Genomic DNA, 23,320 nt, shown 5'->3' with positions numbered 1-23,320 from the left:
CTGACCCGTGTGGTGAGCTGGCCCATGTGCAGTGCTCATGTGCACAGGGAGTGCCATGCCATGCAGGAGTGTCCCCCACAAAGGGAAGCCCCACGGGCAAGGAGTGCGCCCCACAAGGAGAGCCACCCCATGTGAAAGAAGCGCAGCCTGCCCAAGGGTGGTGCCGCACACACAGAGAGCTGATGCAGCAGGATGACGCAACAAGGGGAGACGCACATTCCCAGTGCCGCTGACAAGAATGCGGGCAGACATGGAAGAATGCACAACAAATGAAAACAAAGAGCAGACCAGGGGAGGGAAAGGGGAGATAAATAAATAAAAGTTAAATCTTTAAAAAAAAAATTGAGGAAGCGGCTGTGGCTCAATCGATTGGGCTCCTGTCTACCATATGGGAGGCCTGGGTTCATGTCCTAGGGCCTCCTAGTGAAAGGCAAGCTGGCTCGCACCCGCGGAGAGCTGGTGGCCCATGCCCACGGAGAGCTGGCGCAGCAAGATGATACAACAAAGGGAGACAAGCAGATGAGCAGAAGAATGTGCAGCAAATGGACACAGAGAGCAGACAGCAAGCAAGCCGCTAAGGAGGGGGGATAAATAAAAATAAATCTTTTAAAAAATTTGATTGAGCTCTGTTTTGTGACCCCACATGTAGTCTATCTCAGGGAATGATCCATGAGTACTTGAGAAAAATGTACAACCTGCTGTTTTGGGGTACGATGTTCTGTATGTATCTTTTGGGTCTAGTTCATTTATCATATTATCTATATATATAGTTTTATTTATAAAGATTTCATTTTTTATTTATTTCTCTCCCCTTACCCCTGCTCTCTTGTCTGCTGTGTCCATTCGCTGTGTGTTCTGTGTCCACCTGCGTTATTGTCACTGGCACCGGGAAGCTATGTCTCTTTTTTTGTTGTTGCGTCATCTTACTGCGTCAGCTCTCCGCGTGTATGGCGCCACTCCTGGGCAGGCTGCGCTTTTTTTTGCGTGGGACAGCTCTCCTTGAGGGGCACACTCCTTGCACGCATCAGCACTGTGCATGGGCTAACCCACCACACAGGCTAGGAGACCCTGGATTTGAACCCTGGACCTCCTATGTGATAGGCAGATACTCTATCAGTTGAGCCAAATCCACTTTCCCATTTATCATGTTATTCAATTTCTCTGTTACCTTACTGATCCTCTGTCTAGATGTTTTATCTATTGAGAGTTGTATATTGAGGTCTCTGACTATTATTGTGAAGATGTCTATTTTTCCCTCCAGTTTTGCCAGTGTCTACCTCATGTACCATGGTTAGGTACAAAAATATTCATTTTTGTTGTTTTTATTAATATGGATTAATATTATTTCCCTTTTATTCATATGTAATGACTTTGTCTCTTTTAACACTTTTGCATTTAAAGTATATTTTGTCCAATTTTAATATAGCTACCCCAACTGTTTTCTGGTTATTGTTTTCATGGAATATCTTTTTTCCAGTCTCACTTTCAAACCTATTTATGTCTTTGGGTCTAAGATGAGTCTCTTATAGACAACCTATAAATGACTCATGTTTTTATACATTCTGCCTGTGTCTTATGATTGGGGGGTTTAATCCATTAACATTCAGTGTTATTATTGTAAGGGCAGTGCTTAAGCTATTTTATTCTTTGGCTTTTATATGTCGTATATTATTTTTGTCTCTTTTTTTACTTTTTCAGTTACCTTTTCTGATAATCTTCATTTCTACACTTTCCTCCAAGCCTCTTTCTCCTGTGTTTTCCTTTCAGCTTGAAGCAGTCCCTTTAATATATCTTATAGGCAGGTCGCTTATTAACAAAGATTGCTTATTAAAAAACTTTCTCAATTTCTGTTTATCTGTGAATATTTTAAACCCATTCTCATTTTTTAAGGACAATTTTTCCTTATAAAGAATTATTTATAGGCAGTTTCTCTCTTTATCTTAAATGTATCATACCACTGCTTTGTTGCCTCCATGTTTTCTGAAGGGAAATCAGTACTAAGTCTTATTGCGTGTCCCCTGCATGTGATGAATCACTTTCATTTTGCAGCTTTCAAAATTCTCTTTATCTTTGGCATGTGACATTCTGATTTTTATGTGTCTTGAAGTAGGTCTATTCAGATTTATTCTGTTTGTCGTACATTGCACTTTGTGGACATGGCCATCTATGTCTTTTTATAAGAGTAGGGAAATTTTTGACCATTATTCTTCAGATATTCTTTCTGTCCCTTTTCCCTTATCTTCTGCTGGAAACCCACGACATGTGTGGGTTTTGTATGCTTCATGCTGTCATTCAATTCCCTGATACCCTGCTCATTTTTTCCCATTCTTTTCTTTGTTCTTCTGCCTGTTCAACTATGGCTAAGTCATCAATATTGAGAACTATGATAATGCATTCTTTGGTGATTATGGAAAGTATTTTCTGTGTCTCACAGTAAAATAGGACAATATGAGGTTTAAAAAAAATTAAGGATCTCAAGGCAGAGATTATCCTGGATTATCTGTCTGGACCCTAAAGGTAATCACAAGTATTTTTATAAGAGGGAAGCAAAGGGAGATTTGATTAAAACAGAAGAGAGGTGACTACTTTAGCAGAGAGAGATGATACTATTCCACTGCTGGCTTTGAAGATGGAGAAAGGGGCCATAAGTCAAGGAATGCAAGGAATACAGCTTTAGAAGCTGGAAAAGGCAAGGAAATAGATTCTTGCCCAGAGACTAAAAGGAAGCACAGCCCTGTCAACACCTTTATTTCAGCCCAGCTAAACTGACTTCAGACTTTTGACCTCCAGAACTATAAGAGAATACATGTATAATTGTTTTAAGCCCCAAACAAAAACACTTAAAATAACAACTAAAACTATAAAGGAGACATGGAATTCATCATTCTTACCCATGTGGGTAAGAATGAATGTCTCACCCACCAAAAACCTGACCAAGAATCTCAGGCAAATTGACTAGTGGCCAAAACCCTTCACTAGAAGGAAATGCTCTTGAACCTAACCCCTTCAAGGATCCCTGGCTCCCCAACAGAAATATGTAGTCAAAATTCAAGAAAAAAGGATCAAAAGATCTGTTGCAGTATATTGATTTGCCCTTATAAGGGTCTTAGTGAATGAATTCAGCTCGCATGCCAGGCAGGGTAAATGGGTGGAGTTGCTGAAGGACACTCTTCTGGTCTACATCCTAGTGGGTCATCATCAGCTCCCCATCAAAGCAGGAAGTTAGCAACTGGTGACATCATAAAGAAGTCTAAAGTCAAGCCAAGTAGATATACTGGGCTGTGAGCTGACACAAACAACTACTGCTCTCTACTCAGAGCATATTGGTGCTTTTTAAGTGTCAAGTCTATCAGAAAGGAACATTACAAAAATAGAATTTATTTTTTAAGTTTAAAAAAAGGTTCTGGAAGGTATTTCTTAAACCTCCCCATCAACGATCCCTCTCCATTGATACCAAATTGTTTAAATTTAACTAATTGAGTTTTAATATTCAATATAACTATTTTATCTACTACTGAGATAAAACTATTTAAGATGATTCTCATATTCCTCCTAAAATGAATCATCATCTCTACAAACAACTCCATGTACAGACCATGCTTTTATATTCTAGGTCCCTGTTATTTCACACACCAGAGAAATTCACTATATCTTACCATGTTTAAGTAAAGAATAGAAATGATTCCCTACTGCCCTGTCTCCAGACACCAAGGAGGAATTAGGGTAATAGTTCCTAACAGTAGAGTTTCTATTTAGGAACCTACTATCACAAACCAATAAAAGCTAAATATACTATACCAATCTCCAGCCCTTCCTTTTGATATTTTTACAGTGGTGGTGACTGAAATGAGCTGTGGAAGAGGCAAAGTGTTGCACACTAACTCGAGAAAAGTGTCCAAAAAAATATGCTTTTTATCACCTGAGACAGCATTTTAATGTCTTAAATAATGTTAATAAGTTAAAGTATTTAAGTGAATATATTTTTATTTGTTTTTTCACATTTGTTAAAAATGAGGTTCCAGCTGTCCAATGAGAAAAAGTTCCCCCACAATGTAGTTGCAGGACATGGTTTATCTTGAGGATTAGATGTTGAATAAAGAAAGGAGATAGATACACAGTAAAAAATAATGAATGTTTTTTATTCCAGTTGCAGGGCTGACTTACCCTGAACCAGGCTCACTCTGATGACAGATGCATTTATTGAAGGTTTTATCTGTTTCCTTTTTCCTTTTTTTTCTTTTTTCAACCTGTTTAATGTTTTACTTTTGCTCTTCTGCATCATGGACCCAGGTAGAGTCTTCTTTGGGCTTAATTTATTGCCACATAAATATTCTCCAGGCAGGTAAGCACCATGCCAAAACTTCCTTTATTTATCTGCCCCTTTCAGTACCCAGGTCCTCACTACTGTCGTCTTCTGCCTCAGCTTTCAGATATCCTTGGAATTCTATAGCAAAGCCCTTCGCCCACTCACTGCTGGGAAATTAAAGTTCAACACTGCAGCTTCCCCAATTAGCCACCTCTGTACGCTCATCTTTTCTTTTCAAAAAAAAACACATTAATCAAAAAGCAAACAGTTACTCCACGGTAAGTTTGAGAAACTCACAACCAGGAATCCCACACACTCCCCTTTCATCAGTATTTTCAGACTGGGGATGTGTACACATGTGCTCACAAACACACCCACAGAGAGATAGAAAAGATTGGGAGAGGGTAATACACATGGACCCTGAACTGTTTTCTTCTAACTGCAAGATATGAAGAAATCTCAGGACCTCTCTTTCGAGAGTACTTTTCCCTTCTACCTAGAAGGTTCAGCCCAGGTAAGGGCAAGCTGCCAATTTAAGAGGACAACCAAGTCCCATCACATATTATCCCTCAGCATTTCCTGATGAAGGCACTGATTTCCCCAGAGTGTCAAAAGGAAATTCAGTGCTTCAACTTTTCTAGTTTCAGAATCCTTTTTACTTAGTCCTGTGGGACTCTGATGTGTGAATACTATTAAGAGTTTCTGGGACCTGTGTCTTTAATCACAAGTTAGTGCTTGTAATCAAATAAAGATAGGACTCTTTCCCCCAATAATTCCTCCTTTCAACCTGATCTCTAACAATATTTCATCTGCACACTGCTTCAGTCATCCCAAAGGCTCTGCACCTAGACTCCAACATTTCATTGTCACAACAATAAAGAGATCCTACCCCCATTCTACTTTCTGCTATTTCCTTGCTTTCAAGGGCAGAAAAATACATCTGAGCAAAGGTGTGGAAATGTATTTTAAATCCCCCATATAAATTCATCTCACTAGCGGCAAGACACAGAATGGCATATATGAACATTTCTTGAGCTTTTTATCCCCTTAAAGCACAAGAAATGGTTTGGTTTTGGCATTTATTCATCCTCACTGATCTCTTTGTTGAAATAAGTCAGTATTACTAAGTATGCAAATGGCCGTGACCATTTCACATTAAAGAAAACAGGCATGGCAAAATCGTCTTTTTCCTGGGACACAAATGGAGCAAGTAACAGAGCTGATAACAGCAAAGACTTACCACCTTGAGCCTCACTGGGATTCAACTAACCTAAAGAGAACCTCACTGCATCTAATTTCAATGCAGAGTACTCACAGGAAGACCTTAGCAACACTTTCCTCACCCCTTCAGATAACTTAAAGACATATTATGACTAATACACAAACTGACAAATACTATGTTGCATTATTTTTCTTTATTCAGTGGGATTAAAAAGTACTTATAAGTGATTTGGGATTTGTTATATATTTTCAATACTAAGATAAAATTTTAAGCAAACTTACACCAGGCACAGTTTGATAGTACAGACCCAACATTAACAAGCCACATGTGAGGAGATGTTTGCTTCCAAGGCCTAGAGAAGATGGGTGAACAGGAGCCGACATCCAAATTAATGCTTCCCACAAATCAGTGACAGCTGACATTTAGTAAGTTTCTTCTCACTGTACCATTTTTGAATGCCCATTAGTAGGAACTTCTTTTATTAGCACCATTGATAGAGGTATCTCAATGTAGGCTCACCTTCTGCTCTGCCTTATTATGAGGCTGGCCTGGAGACGGCCTTTTGTCACCTCCCCTTCATCAATCAATCTCTGATATGCCTCTCGGGGATACTAAAGAGAGATCTCAGTGGCCTGATCTGGGCTAAGCGGACGGTGAAGAAAAGCTTTGTTTTTCTACCCACTCCTTAATCAGTTGGTGGGCGATGGCTAACTTGGGGGGCAACCAGAATGGGAAGGTCCCATCCTGCTCCTGTGCATAGGGGCCCTTTCTCCTCAGAGCTGTGGCCACCTCGTCAAGACTAAACCAAGCAGCTGCCTCCAGTTCTCTTGTGTTCACTTGGATCTGAAAGACATAGGGAAGAACAGGATGTGAGTGAGGTCTGGTGTTACAAAAGTTCTATAGAACCTGAAGCACAAGTAGGTAGGGACCGAAATGCCATTTGTCAGGGATACTACAGAAAAGCAAGATGAGGCTGGATAAGACAACATCTAAATCCCTTTCAACTAGAAGTTTCTATGATTTTAGATCATTAGTCCCCAACATCCTGATTGACTTGACTTGAACAATAAGGCCAATCCTAAAACCAATCATTATTGATAGAACATTTATTGTGTGCTTACTGTATGTAAGACACGGTTAAGTCCTGATGATGAAAGATAAATTGTCTCATGATTAAGATATGTGCAAGAGAAAAGGCCGATCATGTTGGCAGAGTCAGATTTCATGGTGATTATTTCTTTTACTAGACTGCAAGTTCCTTGAAGATATAAAGCATATCTTACTCATCTTCATATATCTAGACAATGCTGGACTAGATAGGTGTTTGACAAGTACTTTCTAACCAGCAGACTAAATGACGCAAAGGAAGTATTACATCAAAGGGAAGCTTAAGAACTGACCTCTGTCTGTCCTGGTTTCACAACTGCATGACAAGCAATCATGAGTGAGCTACTAGGGAAGGGCCAGTGCTGGGATGCAGAATACTGCAGGCTCTCCACCTCCAATCCCACCTCTTCTGCAACTTCCCGCCGGACAGCCTCTTCCAGACTTTCACCTAGAAGCACTCATATTAAGTCACGACAGCCCTGTAGCAAGAAGGGTGATACAGATAACCCATCTGTGAAGGAGCACAGAATTGGCTCCAAAGTTTCAGTCAAACACTTTTGGTCTACCCTAAATCTCCAAGTCTCTATGATAGGAATTAGGTCTGGAGTTGGGTTCTGAATTGCAGTGCTGAAGCCTATTAGCTATAATACAAAGTAGGGGTGGCAGGAGAAGCTGCTGCTACCCTCAGCTGCAATAAAATTCCAATGCCACATTTTATCCTTTGTAAATTTTACCCCAAAAGAAAAAAAAAGAACTGAATATAAATATTGAATTCAATTTAATAGTAGGCATCTGAAGTGTTAAGGTGAAGTGTGCTACTTAATATCTACAGTTGAGCCATCAAAAAATAAGATGAATTGGTGGGTGGATAGAGGAATGGATATATGTTAAAGTAAGTGCAGTAAAAAATGTAGAACTTGGGTAGTGGTTATATGAGTGTTCACCATGTAAGTCTTTGAACCTTGCTGTATGTTTGAAAATTTGCCTAATAAAGTGTTAGAAAATTATAATGCTGGAAGACAGTCTTTTTTATATGATAAGGAAGAATGTGCTTGATTCCAACACTATGGTGATAAGATGAAGAAATATCTACTATGGATAAGTATTCATGTCCTTCTATGTCACCTGTACATGCCTTAAACTTACCTATATCACAGAAACCTGCCAAAGCAGAATACATTCCCTCGGGAAAGGAGCTCTGGCGGGCTAGCAGACATCGGGTCCCATCTGACACCAGAGTGATCACCACAGGAGCCATCTAGGGAAAGGGGGGTGGAAACCGAGACACTGGGGCTTTGGGGCCTGTTAATGGGATGAAGGAATAGACAATTAAGGAAAGCCTTTCAACTGCATCATCACTGTATCTCGAACATCATTACATCTGCAGGCTTCCTTTTCCTGGTCAGTTAGAGTCTACACTTCTTGGGTTACTGTTCTCTTACAGCAATGCTTACCTGTGGATAATAGATGATCTTATTGGAAGGGCATACACGCTTGCTGCCAGCCATGTTCTTCTTGGTGGGCTGCCCACTTCTGCTGCAGAACTTGTGGTTATCATGCCAACGGAGAAGGGCCCAAGCCTAGGAATACAAATTTGGAGAGAATGCAGGGCTTATCTACAACAGTATTGGGCCTAGTATCTAAGATAATTCAAAGGGAAATGCCAATCCTTTTCCAGGTCACTCATTTAAATGGTTACTAAATGTTTGAAAGTAAGGAAACTATCTGAGCAAGTTCCTTAAGCATCCAAAGTCTGCATAAAAGAAAGCATAATTTAAAATTTATTATGAATTATTTAAAACATAAAAATATATAAATAATACAATAAATATCCATGTATGTATTTACTCAGCTTAAAAATAAAACATTTCCAATACAGTTGAATCCTGCCCCCGTGTACTCCTCCCCAGTAAGGTTAGATTTTTTTTGGTAACCAGAAAATGTTTAGAGATATCTTTTCAAATTAGATGGACAATCAAAAGCATTTGGTGTACATACATGTTCATAGCAGCACTATTTAAAATAGCCAAAGGTGGAAATAACCCAAATGGAATAACAATGGAATGTTATATGGCCATAAAAATGAATGAAGTACTGACTCATACTACAACATGGATGAACCTCAAAAACACAGTGCTAAATGAAAGAAGCCAGTCACAAAAGGTCACATATTGTATAATTCCATTTATATGAAATATGCAGGATAGCCAATCCACAGAGACAGAAATAGATTAGTGGTTTCCAGGGAATGGGGCAGAGGGGCAGGAATAGGAAACAACTGCTTAATGGGTACAGGATTTCCTTCTGGGGTGATGTCAATGTTTTAGAACTAGACAAGAGGCGGTGGCAATATTGCAAATATACTAAATGCCACTGATTTATTCACATTAAGATGGTTAATTTTATGTTATGTGACTTTCATCTCGATAGTTAAAATGCACATTTAAAAAAAGCATTTTAATGTTTTAAAAGATTCATCTTACAGTTACAAATATGTGTATTATAATATTTTGGGTTTTTTCCTTCCAAAACATTTGTTATTAAATCTGGTAATCAGTGTTCTTAGGGGGAAAAAAGTACTTTAGCAAATGAAATCTAAAGTTGTGAGGACAAATCATTAAAGAAATGTAAAATGACTTCTCATAGGAAAAACATGTGTATGTCATTAAAAACATTTATGAGGCTGATAGATCCTGCTGCACTAGACCTGCATGTCCTTAGGAGAAAATGGTCTTGACAGCAGTTCCACCAAAAACATCTGCCTGCCTGCCTTTCTTCTATCAAGGGCAAAAGAAAGAAGAACAAACAATCTCTCTAACAGTATATTGTCCTTTTGCCACAGTTTGTAAGAAGAACTAAGATCTGCAAAATAAATCAAATGTTCCTTTGGCTATGTGTGTGCAAGCATGTATTAGCCCAAATTCAGTTTTTACTAAATTTCCTACAGAACAGAGAAGTCAGAATCTACCGTGGAAAGCAAGGAGGCATCCTTTATGTTCAGCTTAAAGAGAGCCTTCCTCAGCTCAGTGAAAGACCCCTTGAGCTCCGCCTCCATTTCAAGTTTTTGTAAGGATGCTAGAAAATTAGAAAAAAAAATTAAATGACACAAATACCAAGCATTGCCTCTGGGCCGCTCTCCATTGTCTCCTGTTAGAACAGTTTTACCAAACTCACCTAATAAGACTCAACTTAGTAAAGTATAGTTTTAACTATACACATTCCCAAGCCCCAACCTGGAGATTCTGAAGCAGCAAGTATGGAGTAAGGCCCAGAAATCACTACTTTTTAACAAGCACCGGGTGATTCTTATATTCAGGCAAAATTGGGAAACATTAAAGTGTGGTACTTCTCAAGATCCTCTCCAGGGCGATAAGGACATTTGCACTAGCCATACACTATCCCTGGAAAAAAGGTGAAATGGGACCTCTAAGCCCCTATGAACCTATTTCCAGCATTATTATATCTACATTTCAGACCCTTAAAGAGAGAACAATGTCTTAGAGGAATTCTGAGCCTATAGAAAAGTGGTTCCCAAATACAGATCTGAAGACCCAGAGCTACTCCATAGTAATATTTTTATTTGCCTGCACTAAGAGAAATAAGAATGATATCATGAATACTAAAACATTCCTTATGAAATTTTTAATATTTGCAAAATTATAAAGGTCGAGATAATAATGCAACAAGCATCTGTGTACCTACCACCTAGTTTAAGAATGTAAGCATTAAAATGTCCTTTATTTTCTTTTAAATGATGGTGGTAATAGATAGCAATATTTTTTGTGTGCTCTTAATTTTTAAAAATAGAAAGTTGATAACCTTTTTGCATTCCCCCAATTTTCCTCGATATTTTATTATTATGGGAGAACCACTGGGAGGTATTCATTAGGGAAAAAACGTTAGTACCATTTATAGAAGAGGGGCTATTCAGTCGTAGATCCAGAGCAAACCATGCTTGGTGCTGTTCAGAACAGCCAATCAGCACAGAATCTTCTATTCTTTGTGTGTCCTGTCCAAATTTACCCAGGAGCCTTTCCAACTCTAAGAAACAGAGAAGAAGGAAAAGGGAAATGAAACAAACAAGGATTGTAACTAAACAACCTCAGTCATTTTAAACTTACTAGAAATCACCTACTTCAGCTTGAAGTCAGTATACCTAGCCTTCAGTTGGGGCCCTGCAGCTACTTAGTTACATGATCTTCATCTAATCACTTAACCTCTCTCGGCCTCAGTTTCCTCATCAGCAATGTGAAGAATTTAAACCAAAGAAGTGCTTCTTTTGGGGTGTAACTTGGAAAATGATTGTATCACGAAGGGAATATGATTGTCTCATGAAGAAAACATATTTGAAAAATACATTGATAATTAACTTATTAAGGCTCTGAAAAAATGTGTCACACTTAAAATGGCAGAGACCAATCCAGTTCTATAATCCAGATTTTGTGAGCCAGGGTAGTGTTCACATCTGTGATACCAGTCTGTATAATGCAAGAGCATTTATTTATTCATAATACAACATAACATTGCTAAATCTCAAAATAACGTTCAGTTCCTTCTGATGAAGTCCTGCACTGCTAGAAACTACCTATGAGAGTACTCCAACATCAGACCCATGGGGGAGATCCACTAGCAATGTATTTAGAACTTATTCAGTGTACAGTGATAACATATAAAATTGCAGTATCTCGATGTCAATTCCCAATGCTCAAATATCTCTAATTATATACCCCTAAAAATGTTCTCAAAACAAATTTTCATTCACTTCTACTTTAAACTAAATTTCTATCCTTCTAGGAAAAATGGAGTCACGATACAAATCTTAAACAGTGCACAACTCCATAGAGGCTGGAATTCACTAGTCTAAGGAAGGGATCAGTAAACATTTTCTGTAAAGAAATAGTAAAAATTTTAGGCTTCATGGACCATACAGTCTCTGTTGCAACTATTCAACTCTGTCATTGCCACACGAAAGTAACCATAGACAGTATGTAAATGAATGAGCGTGACTGTGTTCCAATAAAAATGTATTTATAAAACAGGCACTGAGCCCAATTTGGACAGCAATTTGGCCAAATGCATTAGTGGTTAATGTCATCACACAAAAAATATTTGACTGGGCAACGCAGGTTCATATATTAAATTATTAATTGGCAGAAGCAGTTCCACAAGCTTAAGACATGGAAGCTATTTGGAAATCCTGACTCTAAAGTTCAAGGATTTTTCTCAGAGATTCAATATGGACTGGATTCTGCTTAGTGGCAACAGGCTGGCTTACTCTTTGGTCCATTTTAGGCTTACCTGATAGGCTGTGCTGGGGGGCAAGGTATTGATGCTCTGATTTCTGAAGCAAAGGAGCTAGGCTATGAAAGAGATAAAATGCTCCTGTACGCCAGGCTATTTTACAGGCATCATCATCTTCCTTTAGTTCAAATAAATACCTGATTTGGGGAAACAAAGCATTACAAAACCACAGTTAGTTCCTTGTATATCATTCATCTTTGAGAACTCTGCTTCAGTATCTTTCTCCTTCCTGGTTATTTCATTTCTTTACATCCTAACTTGCTCCAAAATTCTCTTTGTTCTACTTGCCCTACATCCATTTTGCCCGTAGCTCTGTGGTTGTGCTTATGCTGTACTGTTGGTTAATTTGTCTGTCACCCATGCAAGACCATGATCTCCTTAAAAGCAGGGTCTGCCTTACTAACCTCTCTGTCTCTAGTAATTAACAAAGTGAACACCCTTGAACTTCAAGGGCAATAAATATTTGCCGAATTGAACCTTGAGGTACTTTGCCAATATTACACTGTGAGGCAAGAATTTACATCCAGTGGAATGAAAGAAAAACAAGCACAGGGATAAAACATCAACCACACAGTATCTAGTGATGAGAGTAAACTTTATTACTGCAAAGATCAAACACTATACCTTCAGTAACTTTCATTGTGGAGAAATAATATAGGAAAGATAAAGAGCAAATATTATCTTCAGCTCGCGTTTGTTTCAAACCTCTAGTCCCCAAATGGAGACCAGTGGCTCCTTATCTCTACTGAAGGGATCACCGATGGGAAAAGTGGAGCCTAGCTTGACCTATTTAATAGGGATACTATTTTCAGTAGTCAAAATTAAAATGTAGAAAAAGAGACAATCCTATACTTGGTTCTCCTAAAAGATAATATTGGAACAAGTTTAGATTTTTCCAGAAAGGATGTCTATCTTCTCAAGAGTACTGGGAATCATTCAGTGAGGAAGGGGACTAAATGTGGATTTTCCTGGGGCTTTAGAGTTAACCATTTTTGCCTGTCCAAAGCCCTAAAGTGGACTCAGCTATATGGCAGGTTTTGTCAGTTTAAGTGAAAAACATAGTTCACAATTATTTTCTGTAGGATCTGGGAATTTTTATAATACCAATAAGCAGAGTTGGCACAACATGAAAATACAAAGCAAAATTCAAAACTGCACCCTAATGGCATTTTTAGGAATTTATTTTGCTTGTGTGATGAAAGGAATTACAATGAGCTCATTATAACCAAAGGAAAAAAGAAACCTGAGATTTTAAGACTTGTGATTTTTTTAAACTTAATATGAGTGACTGCAGCTTCCTGTAACAAATACTCAATATATGTCAAAGGAGAGACATGTGCCACTCCGAAGTTTCCAAATGTAATATAAACAATGGAACAAACACTGCTGCCTTTGCAAAAGAACAGTTAATGGTGATACAAACTTGTGCTTTGCCCTTATGACCCTAGAAAACAAAACACCTATAAAAACACCCAGGTCTAAGGTCTTAAACATGGAATGTTACTGAAACTGGAACTGAGATCCAAAAGTTCCTTACACTCTTCTTCTTCATCAAGAGCTCTATTTTTTTTTATTCATTTCCCCACTTTATTTATAATGGCACACAAACCAAATATTATGATTATCAAGGCTGAAGATATTTGGATTATTTTTAAACTTTCAGTCTTTTCTTATCATAAAAGCAAAAAACAGTCATTCTATAAAACCAGAAAATATCATTATTAAAATAAAAAAAAATAAAATAAATCCACCACTCAGAGATGATCATTGTTTAAACCTTGGAATTCTCCACACTATTAATATTATGCTTATATACAAATTTATAAGTATATTTGAAATCATACCTACTAATTTGTAACCTTCTTTTCTTAAGCATAAACATTTTTCCACATCATAAAATATTCTTCATTGATAGGCTCTTAATCTAATTATTTTAATTCATTAATTTCTATATTAAATCATTTTAACATGTTTTTTAGACTCCATCCAATAATTCTTTTAGAGTGCACAGAGTCTCAGTCTGAGAATGGCAAACAAGCCACATTCCAACAATACCTAAAACAAGTATTGCCATTGTCTTGTTTGCTTACTCTCCCCCCTGTAGAATTGTGTCCCTGTGTGCTTTACATTTTGGACTGAGCTTTCACGTTGGCAGGCTTTCTATGTGTGAAGACCTGGTTGTGAGTGAAACCGTCCAGAGAGGTTTTACACTTGCTTCTGCAAGGGGCCCCTGGGGTACTACCAGTCCAGGACTAATTTATTTCTTAGGTTAATAGTTCTTGGATCACACCATTCAGGCTTGTATAAATTTAAACCCCAGAACTGTATGAGAGCAGGGTAGTGAGTTCAAATTCACAGGGGGAACTTTTTCCCCAGGCTGAAACAACGAAGCCCATAATCATCTTCCTGCACTGATGCAGATTTTCTTTCTAGTCTATCCTTCACTGCCGTGTGTTTTTTTTTTTGGAGGGGGGGGGGACTAGGATTTGGGATTTATCTACCTTATTTCCAGGAAATGTCATAAAATATTATTCAACATAGTTTTTGATGTTAATTAATTCCATCATATGTATATACCATAATTTATTTAATTTCTCCCTACTGTTCATTCATTCATTTATACTTCCCCACCTACTAAACCCCTGGCACTGTTTTATGTATGAGGGGTACCATGGGGGAAAAGTTCTTGTCTTAAAAGAATTTATATTCAAGTGTGTGGGGCATTTTAGATATATTAGACATTGTTGGACATTTAAGGTGTTTACAATTTTTCCAATTATAAATAATTTTCAATTGACTCCTTAATAAGCCTTGATCATACATCTTCAATCCTCAATATGAGATAGTTGAGATATTTAGATTTTATAATTTAATGGGCCAAAGAAAGAATAATCTATAGATAGACTCACCGTGTTTTAGTGACATAGGTTGAGAGCAGCCTGTAGCACCAAAAAGATTTTCTCCTCCAAGCTATTCCACAATACAGGGACATTGTCAAGTCCTTAGAGGAAAGAGGGAGTCTAAAAAAAAAAAAAAGTCATAGTATGCAATTTAAAGTAATGAATCACCAAGGGGTTATATTTTAAGCCAGGATAGGATCACTTTGTAATAATAAGGAAAGAGAATCTCAGTAAGAACCAGGTGATCTAGCTTCTAAATTGTATTTCTACCACTGTCCAGCTGTGGAATCTTAACTTTTCAGTGCCTCTTTTATAATCTACAAAATAGAAACTGTTCTGCCTACCTAACTGGGGTTGTGAGAATCAGCTAACTATTCACACACACACACAAATGTGCTTCCATATTGTGCAGTGGTTACTGGGAGTTGGCTACCAAGCCAAGGCCTACATTTCTCTCTTCTCTTGTATCCCAGTAGGGCCAGAACTAGGTCTTACCAGTGATGCAAGTTAGTACAGGGAAACGAGGAAAGACGAGCCACAGTATGGCCGACAGACAACATGGCCGACAGACAACATGGCCCAGAGACCCTGCTGAGACCTTGACCCCGACGTTGAGGTCCCAGTTAACTCTTTCTGGGACCTCCCCTTGATCCCAGATATTCCAAACAGTCCTCACCATTGACCCCCACCATTGGTGGGGTAGTCAGTAATAACAGCTGGCTGTCCACAGTATTTTTTTCCCCCTGAAAAATACCTTCCACATTAGCAGTAAAAAAAAATTAAAAATTTCTAGCGAAAAAAATGAGAGCATTAGTGGAGACTTAAATAACTAACTGAACCCAAGGGAAGCAAGCTTTAATGATACTGAACCACCCAGGACTGTCTAAAGTTGAGGCTTACTTCTTGATTACATAATTATGAATCACTGATGACTAATCCTTGTGCAGTTTTGGCTGCAGTCTATGTCCTAGCCAAGGGTAAAATATATTTGGCAGATGACACTCAACAAAATATTTACTGAATACCTACTTTAAGCAAGATCCCTTAAGGGATACAAAAATGTACAGATGTAAATCTCTGCCCTCAAGGAATTCTAGCAGGAGAGAGAAAACAAATGTGTAATTTTCACAGAAGGCAGTAGGTGATAAATCCTTTGAGAGTGAAAAGGACTCTAGGAGCTCTTTCATATCTCTAACAGTTGTTTCACAACAATGCAAGGTGTTGGTGGTGGGTTAGTGTATGGTAGCCCTGGGTGATGATACGTGTGTTTCTGTAAGTTTGCAACTTATACTCTATCCTCCATACATTTATGGATGTTCATGTATGAATGATAAACTTCAATTTTAAAAGTCTTTTAAAAAGAACACTAGGAGAGTTAAAGGTATAAAATCAATTTTGATAACCCAAAGACTTGTGTGATATACTGGAAGAAATATATTTAAAGTCAGTATTTCTGTTTCATATACAACTCTGAGAATGTGAGGTGGTACATTTTTTTAGGGCAATTTGGGAATAGCTATCAAAATGTTAAGGGAAGTGGATGTGGCGCAAGCGATTGGGCTCCCAGCTACCATGTGTAGGGTCACAGGTTCGGTTCCCGGGGCCCTCTAGTGACACTGAGTTGGCCTGTGTGGCGCAGAGACCTAGCGCAAAAAGATGACACAACAAAAAAGAGACACAGAGGAGAGACAATGAGAGACATAACAAACCAGGGAGCTAAGGTGGCTCAAACGAATGAATGCTTGGAGGTCCCAGGATCAGTTCCCAGTGCCTCCTAAAGAGAAAGATGAGAAGAGAAGACAAGCAGACACAGAAGAACATGTAGTGAATGGACAGAGAGTAGACAGCAAGTGGAAGCAGCAGGGGAGAAAGAGGATAAGTAAATAAATAAATCTTTTTTTAAAATGTTAAATAACCATCCCTTTTACCTAGGAATTTATCCTAGGAAGAAAAGGATATGTATAGGAACATTAACTGGAAATTATGATTCAATGGAATAATACACAGCTATTAAAAAATAAATAGAAAATAAGACAACAGTGAAAACTAAATATAGTAACAGGAAAAAATGTTTAGAATATATTGTTAACAAAAGGCAAGTAATATTTAACAGGGTCTAATTTGTAAAAAAAATGACATACCAGTATACATAAATTAGATATGCATTTATCTAATACATTAAAAATGACTAATCTAAAGTTTCTTTAAAATAAATTAAAAAAAAAAATGACTAGAGGGAGCAGATGTGGCTCAAGCGACTGAGTGCCCACCTCCCACATGGGTGGACCCAGGTTCGGTTCCTGGTGCCTCCCAAAAAAACAAAAACAAACAACAAGCAAAACAAAAGAGAAAAAAAAAACAACTCAGGGAAGCCGATTGGCTCAGTGATTGAAGGCCTGCTTCCCACATACAAGGTCCCGAGTTCATTCCTGAGTATCTCAAAAAAAAAAAAAAAGATTAGAAATGTACATGCCAAAATGTTAACAGGGGCATTTTGAGGGAGTGGGAAGAGACAAGGATTGAAACGGTACTTTTAAATTTTACTTTGTACATTACTGTACTTTAAGAAAATTTAACCCTATGTATATATTCCTTTTACCCCCAAAATATGTTCTTGTATGTATATATATCTGTGTATGTGTACATATGTGGTTCTGTGTATGCATATGTGTATATGTATATGTACATAAAATAAAATAGTAGCTCCTGGGACTAACTGCACAATTAGGCTATTTCCCATCTCTGTTCCCAGAAATACCTCACCATACTCCTGCTAGCCAAGGGAATTCTTTTGGCGAATTTCTTAGATCCTGAGAACTACAAGAGCAGTTTGGTTGTTGGTTATGACTACAGACTAATCTGTGTGTCCCACTGTGCTTGGCTGCCTGATGTTTTGTCTAGTTTCTACTACTAAATTAATACTAGCCAATTATGGATTATCATGCCAGATGACTTACAAATTGGTGGTTACAGAGCTTGTAGGAGAAGCTAAAGTTCTTAATGTAACTTCGAAAAATATCAAAAATCAAGAGGACAACCCCAGACGCTTTTTTATTGAGAATTGTACCTTCACTGACACATCATGAACCCACTAAAGTCTAATTACTTTTCCAATTGGTACCATGTGTGTGCGAATATAAATGTCTATCTATATATCATCTATCTATCTATCTATCTATCTATCTATATTTTTTTAGGAGGCAACAGAGATTGAACTTAGAACCTTATACATGGGAATCAGGCACTCATCCAACTGAGCTATACTCAGTCCTGAAACATATTTTTATAAAGCAGTACTGAAACTATTTAAAAGTCAGAGAAAATTGTTTCCTTAAAATTAGCTTTAACTGTATTTTTCCCTTTTAAAAAGATCATTTAAATTATAAAAGTAATAAAACCACATTACATGTAAGCAGACTTGGCCCAGTGGATAGGGCGTCCGTCTACCACATGGGAGGTCCGCGGTTCAAACCCCGGGCCTCCTTGACCCGTGTGGAGCTGGCCCCTTCGCAGTGCTGATGCGCGCAAGGAGTGCCGTGCCACGCAGGAGTGTCCCCACGTAGGGGAGCCCCATGCACAAGGAGTGCGCCTTGTAAGGAGAGCCACCCAGCGGGAAAGAAAGTTCAGCCTGCCCAGGAATGGCTGACACAAGATGACGCAACAAAAAGAAACACTGATTCCTGTGCCGCTGACAACAACAGAAGTGGACAAAGAAGAACACACAGCAAATGGACACAGAGAGCAGACAATGGAGGGGTTGGAGCGGGAAGGGAGAGAAATAAGTAAAAAATTATTCATTAGAAAAAACAAACCACATTACAGGTCATCTGAACACAGACTCTTGAAAGCACCCATATTATCACCACATTAATAAAATACCTTACACTTTAATATTGTATTTTCTAGTCTTTTTCACACGTATAATTTTACATATTTATAACCTAAGCACATATATCTTTTTCAACATTCTTTTCATGTGACATATAAGCAACTGTCCATGTTTTTGTACAAACATAACTTTTTCTGGTTGCATAATATTATATCAAATAGAATCATTCTCAAATTGCTATATTGCTCTGCTTTTGGACATTTAGTTGCTCTGATTGTGTGTGTGTATTAAAATATATATAACCTAAAATTTCCCATTTAATCACTTTTAAGTAAACAATTCAATATGTTAATTACATTCACAATGTTGTGCTACCACCACCACCATCCGGTTATCAAAATGTTTCCACACCCCAAACAGAAACACTGAACCTACTAAATATTAATTCCCCATTTCCAGGAAATGGACTTGGCCCAGTGGTTAGGACGTCAGTCTACTACATGGCAGATCCACGGTTCAAACCCCGGGCCTCCTTGACCCGTGTGGAGCTGCCCATGCACAGTGCTGATGCGCGCAAGGAGTGCCCTGCCACACAGGGGTGTCCCCCGCGCAGGGGAGCCCCACGTGCAAGGAGTGCGCTCCGTAAGGAGAGCCGCCCAGTGTGAAAGAAAGTGCAGCCTGCCCAGGAATGGAGCCGCACAAACGGAGAGCTGACAGAACAAGCTGACTCAACAAAAAGAGACACAGATTCCCGTGCCGCTGACAACAGAAGCAGACAAAGAAACAAGCCGCAGCAAATAGACACAGAGAACAGATAACCCGGGTGGGGGGGTAGGGGGGTAGGGGAGAGAAATAAATAAATAAATCTTAAAAAAAAGAGAAATTTCCCCATTTCCGACTCCCACTTCTGATAACCTGTAATCTACTTTCTGCCTCTATGAATTTGATTCTCATTATTTCATATCAGTGAGATCATACAGTATCTATCCTTTTGTGTCTGGCTTATTTCAATCAACATGTCTTCAAGGTTCATTCATTTTTGTAGCATGCATCAGAAATTTCTTTTTTTCAGATGAATAATATTCCATTGTATGTATATATCACATTTTGTTTATCTGTTGACGGATATTTGGGTTGCTTCTACCTTTCAGCTACTGTGAATAATACTGCGATGAACATTATGTACAGATATCTCTTTGAGTCCCTGTTTTCAATGCTTTTGGATATTTACCTAGAAGTGGAATTTCTGGTAACTTTCTGAGGATAGGTTGCTCTGATTTTAACAACCAGAAGTAAAACACTACTAAATATCTATATGTGATATTTAAAGGTTCCTTCTTTAAGAGAAGTTCCCCAAGTAGACCTTTTGGGGAAAATTTATTTTAAAACTATATAGCTCTTTCTACTCACTTAAAAAGTTAAGGTTCAATATTATTTAGAAGGAAAAATCAGACAAACCTTTTATATTTATTTTTTCACTATTGAGATTTAGAATGTTTTCAGATTTGTTTAACAGTTCTAAATACCCTTTTGCAAATTGCCTGTTTGATGTCCTTTGCTCATTTATTTATTGTGGTTATATTCTACTTTTGATCATTCTAATTAAAAATATATTTACATTTAAAGCGTTTTCCAAAATATGATCACCAAAGTCCACTGTAGGAACCACTTGCTCTACACACTGTTATTCTCTGTGAAGAGTCATTCAGGCTGAACCTCAGTACAAAAAAGGGGCTGTTGTGATGGTTCAGAGAATATGTAAACTTAGTTTTAGGATAAAACTATAATTTCTTACAGTCCTATACTATTTAGAAATTCAATTCAGGGGAAATTTTGCCACTTTTTATTCTGAAATAGATTTCCCCTATCTTTTAGGGCTTTTCAAAATGTCTTGGTCTAAGGACTCGAAGTTGGGTGATACTAGTGAACATGCTATGATACTCCTATCCAGCTGCTCAGATGCCACATTACAAAGAGAACAGTTGTTTTTGTTTGAATTGGCAAACTATTACAGTAGTTTATGTTTGATGACACAGTGGGGATGAAAGTTCACTTATCACAAAGTAAGTTTTTGAAGAAGAAAATAATAGCACTATTATTTTACTTTGGATGACAAGCTCAGGCCTGCATTCTATTTTGTTTACAGTGCAAATGTATCTTTCCAAAGCAAGGAAGGGGACATAGAAGTAAGCACTGGAGACACTTAAAGACTTTGATTCCTGGCTCTCCCACTGACTGAATTTGTGACTTGGGAATGTCACCTACCTCTTCAGAGCCTGGTGTCTCACTTCTCACAGAGAAAAGAGAAGAGAGATATGAATCTAATGTGGATTACAACCTGTCAGTTTGACATTCCTAAATCTCAGATCTCGTAGATTGTGTAATCCTTAAAGACTGCGATTATATCTTCCATGGTTATAGGCACAGTGTAAAACCAATATATATAAGAAAGAATGAAGAAATGAGAGAGCGGAGGAGCAGGGAGTGGGGAGTGGAGAGTGGGGAGCGAGAAAATAAAATAAAAACAAGAAAAGAAAGGAGGAAGAAGAAAGGGAAGAAAGAGAAAGAAAAAAGAAAGAAACTACCCCCATTTTACAAGTCAAAAAGAGCGTTTTGAGGTTAACTAATCTGAGATCACAAGGCTAGCAGCAAGTTCAAACCCAGGGCTCTCTGGCTCCAAAGCTCCTGTTTTGTTCACTAACCTCTGTGGTTCCCTTACTATCTATTAGTGAAGAGATCGAATATGAGAAAGCATTTTCCAACAATCACTCACAATTTTTTTTAAAGTACAAAGCCTAATAGAGATGAGAGGTAATATTACTTTTACCAAAAACTATTAAGTGATAAGGCAAGGACCTAAAATTAATTTCTCTGAACCCCTGAAAGAACTGATTCACACGTTTCTCACTCTGCCCATTTTTTCCAGAAGAATGATTAATTTATAAAGTATTACAGCAGGAAAAAAGGCCCATCTTGAATCTCTGGTTACTTCCAGTGAGAAGACAGGAGATTCGACAGTGTGAGAGGGCCATGACCGTGGGCCTCAATGGGACAGGGAAGTGTGCAAAACTGAGGAACCAGACCTTAACAGATTTTAAGGTTTCACTTGAACTCTCATAAGGACTAGCTTGACAGCTTGCTTTGTAAAATATATATATATATATATTTTTTCCTTCCTTAATTCAAGAATAATTCAGGCACAATGCAGAGAAGTTTGCTAATTCTACTTTTAAACGACTCCCAAAAGAAATACCAGAAAATTATTAGCTGTTAATGAGAGAGTTTCACAAGTCATGATGGAAAACAGTTTCTTTAAAAAAAAAGACTAAATTAAAAATCACAAAATGCTATGACCGAGAGGTTTTTTTCCAGTACTGAGTACACCTCCCCATAAAACCCTTCCTGCACTTAGAACCAACCTGAAAAGGGTTCTGTTCCACTGTACTCACTCTGAATTCTGTAGCGGGAGGGCACCTTCCTAGACTTCAAGAATCGGTAGAAACCAGGTAACTCCTAAAGTTCCGGAAAATTCGGCTTCCCTTCTGCAGAGGGAGGATGACTGCTGCCTCTGCCACACTTCCCAGAATACTCCACGAACTGCACTCTGGGAAATGTAGTTCGGTCCCCAAGCCTGGGGCTATGCCCTGCCACAGCGAAGTTAACCTGGTTGTCAAAAGTATGATCTTATAATGCCTTCTACATTCTCTTCCTAGGAGAATTATTGTTTCTGTGGAGAAAATGGAGTAGCATGAGATCCATTTTTAAATAACAAAAGATAAAATAACGTCATTAAACCCACTCTCCCGCACAGAAAGCATATTTTACAGTGGAGAGGAAGGCAGAAGTCAGATACTTTAAATCTTTCTGTGTACCTGATAATGTCTCCATCTGCCCCCTTTGGAATTAACTGCAACACTTCATGAAATGCTGTCAATTTAAAAGCTCAGGATCGCATCTAGTTGTGGTTGAGCTTATGGTGAAATCCCTTGATCAACCAGGACAAAGGAATTCCACCAGACTGGAAGCAGTCTCCCAGCAGGACTACTTTGGTGCTTTCCTTCTCGTCTTACTGTCAAAGTTATTATTTTTTTTTAATAGAAGACCGTTGGGGTTTTTTTGTTTTTTTATTTTATTGAGGTAAAATATATGCAACATAACGTTTCATATTTTAACCATCTTCAATTATACAATTCAGTAATGATAATTACATTCACAAACTTGTGCTGCCATTACCACCATCCATTACTAAAAGAAACTCTGAACCCTTTAAATGTTAACTCCCCATTTCCCACCCCCTGGTAACCTGTAATTTGCTTTCAGTCTCTTTGAATTTGTGAATTCTACTTATTTTCCTGTAAGATCATACAATATTTGTTCTTTTGTGTCTGGCTTATATTACTCAACATGATGTCTTCAAGGTTCATCCATGTTGTAGCAAGCATAAGAAATGCATTCCTTATTTCAGATGAATAATATTACATTATATGTATATACCACATTTTTATTCATTCACCCAATGATGGACCCTTGAGTGGCTTCCACCCTTCAGCTATTGTGAATAATGTCGCTGTGAACTTTGATGTACAAGTATCTGTCCAAGCCCCCGTTTTAAATTCCTTGGGTGATATACCTAGAAGTGGGATTGCTAGGTCATA

The 23,320-nt window shown here is 38.1% G+C and overlaps 1 protein-coding gene across 4 annotated transcripts; it reads right to left on the bottom strand.

Moving 5' to 3' along the window:
* Positions 1-6,037: 6,037 nt before the first annotated feature.
* Positions 6,038-22,234, bottom strand: NUDT13 (nudix hydrolase 13). 4 transcript variants are annotated; one of them, XM_004473825.5, is made up of 9 exons: positions 22,115-22,234; positions 14,846-14,956; positions 11,934-12,073; positions 10,542-10,676; positions 9,604-9,710; positions 8,090-8,215; positions 7,782-7,893; positions 6,929-7,083; positions 6,038-6,371 (listed from the first exon to the last, which is right to left on the bottom strand). In XM_004473825.5, exons 2-9 carry the CDS (start codon positions 14,926-14,928, stop codon positions 6,171-6,173), a joined length of 1,059 nt encoding a protein of 352 aa, XP_004473882.1. In that variant the 5' UTR covers positions 14,929-14,956; positions 22,115-22,234; the 3' UTR covers positions 6,038-6,170. The 4 variants fall into 4 exon arrangements, with proteins under 4 accessions (XP_004473882.1, XP_004473883.1, XP_071071953.1 ...); XM_004473826.5 differs by having other exon boundaries at positions 22,085-22,190; XM_071215852.1 differs by lacking the exon at positions 11,934-12,073.
* Positions 22,235-23,320: the final 1,086 nt, after the last annotated feature.

Source organism: Dasypus novemcinctus, chromosome 6 (assembly GCF_030445035.2).
Source record: "Dasypus novemcinctus isolate mDasNov1 chromosome 6, mDasNov1.1.hap2, whole genome shotgun sequence".
NCBI lineage: Eukaryota > Metazoa > Chordata > Mammalia > Cingulata > Dasypodidae > Dasypus > Dasypus novemcinctus.
The sequence above is the reverse complement of the archived record's forward strand: the minus strand, read 5'-3'. Positions and strand labels throughout refer to the sequence as shown.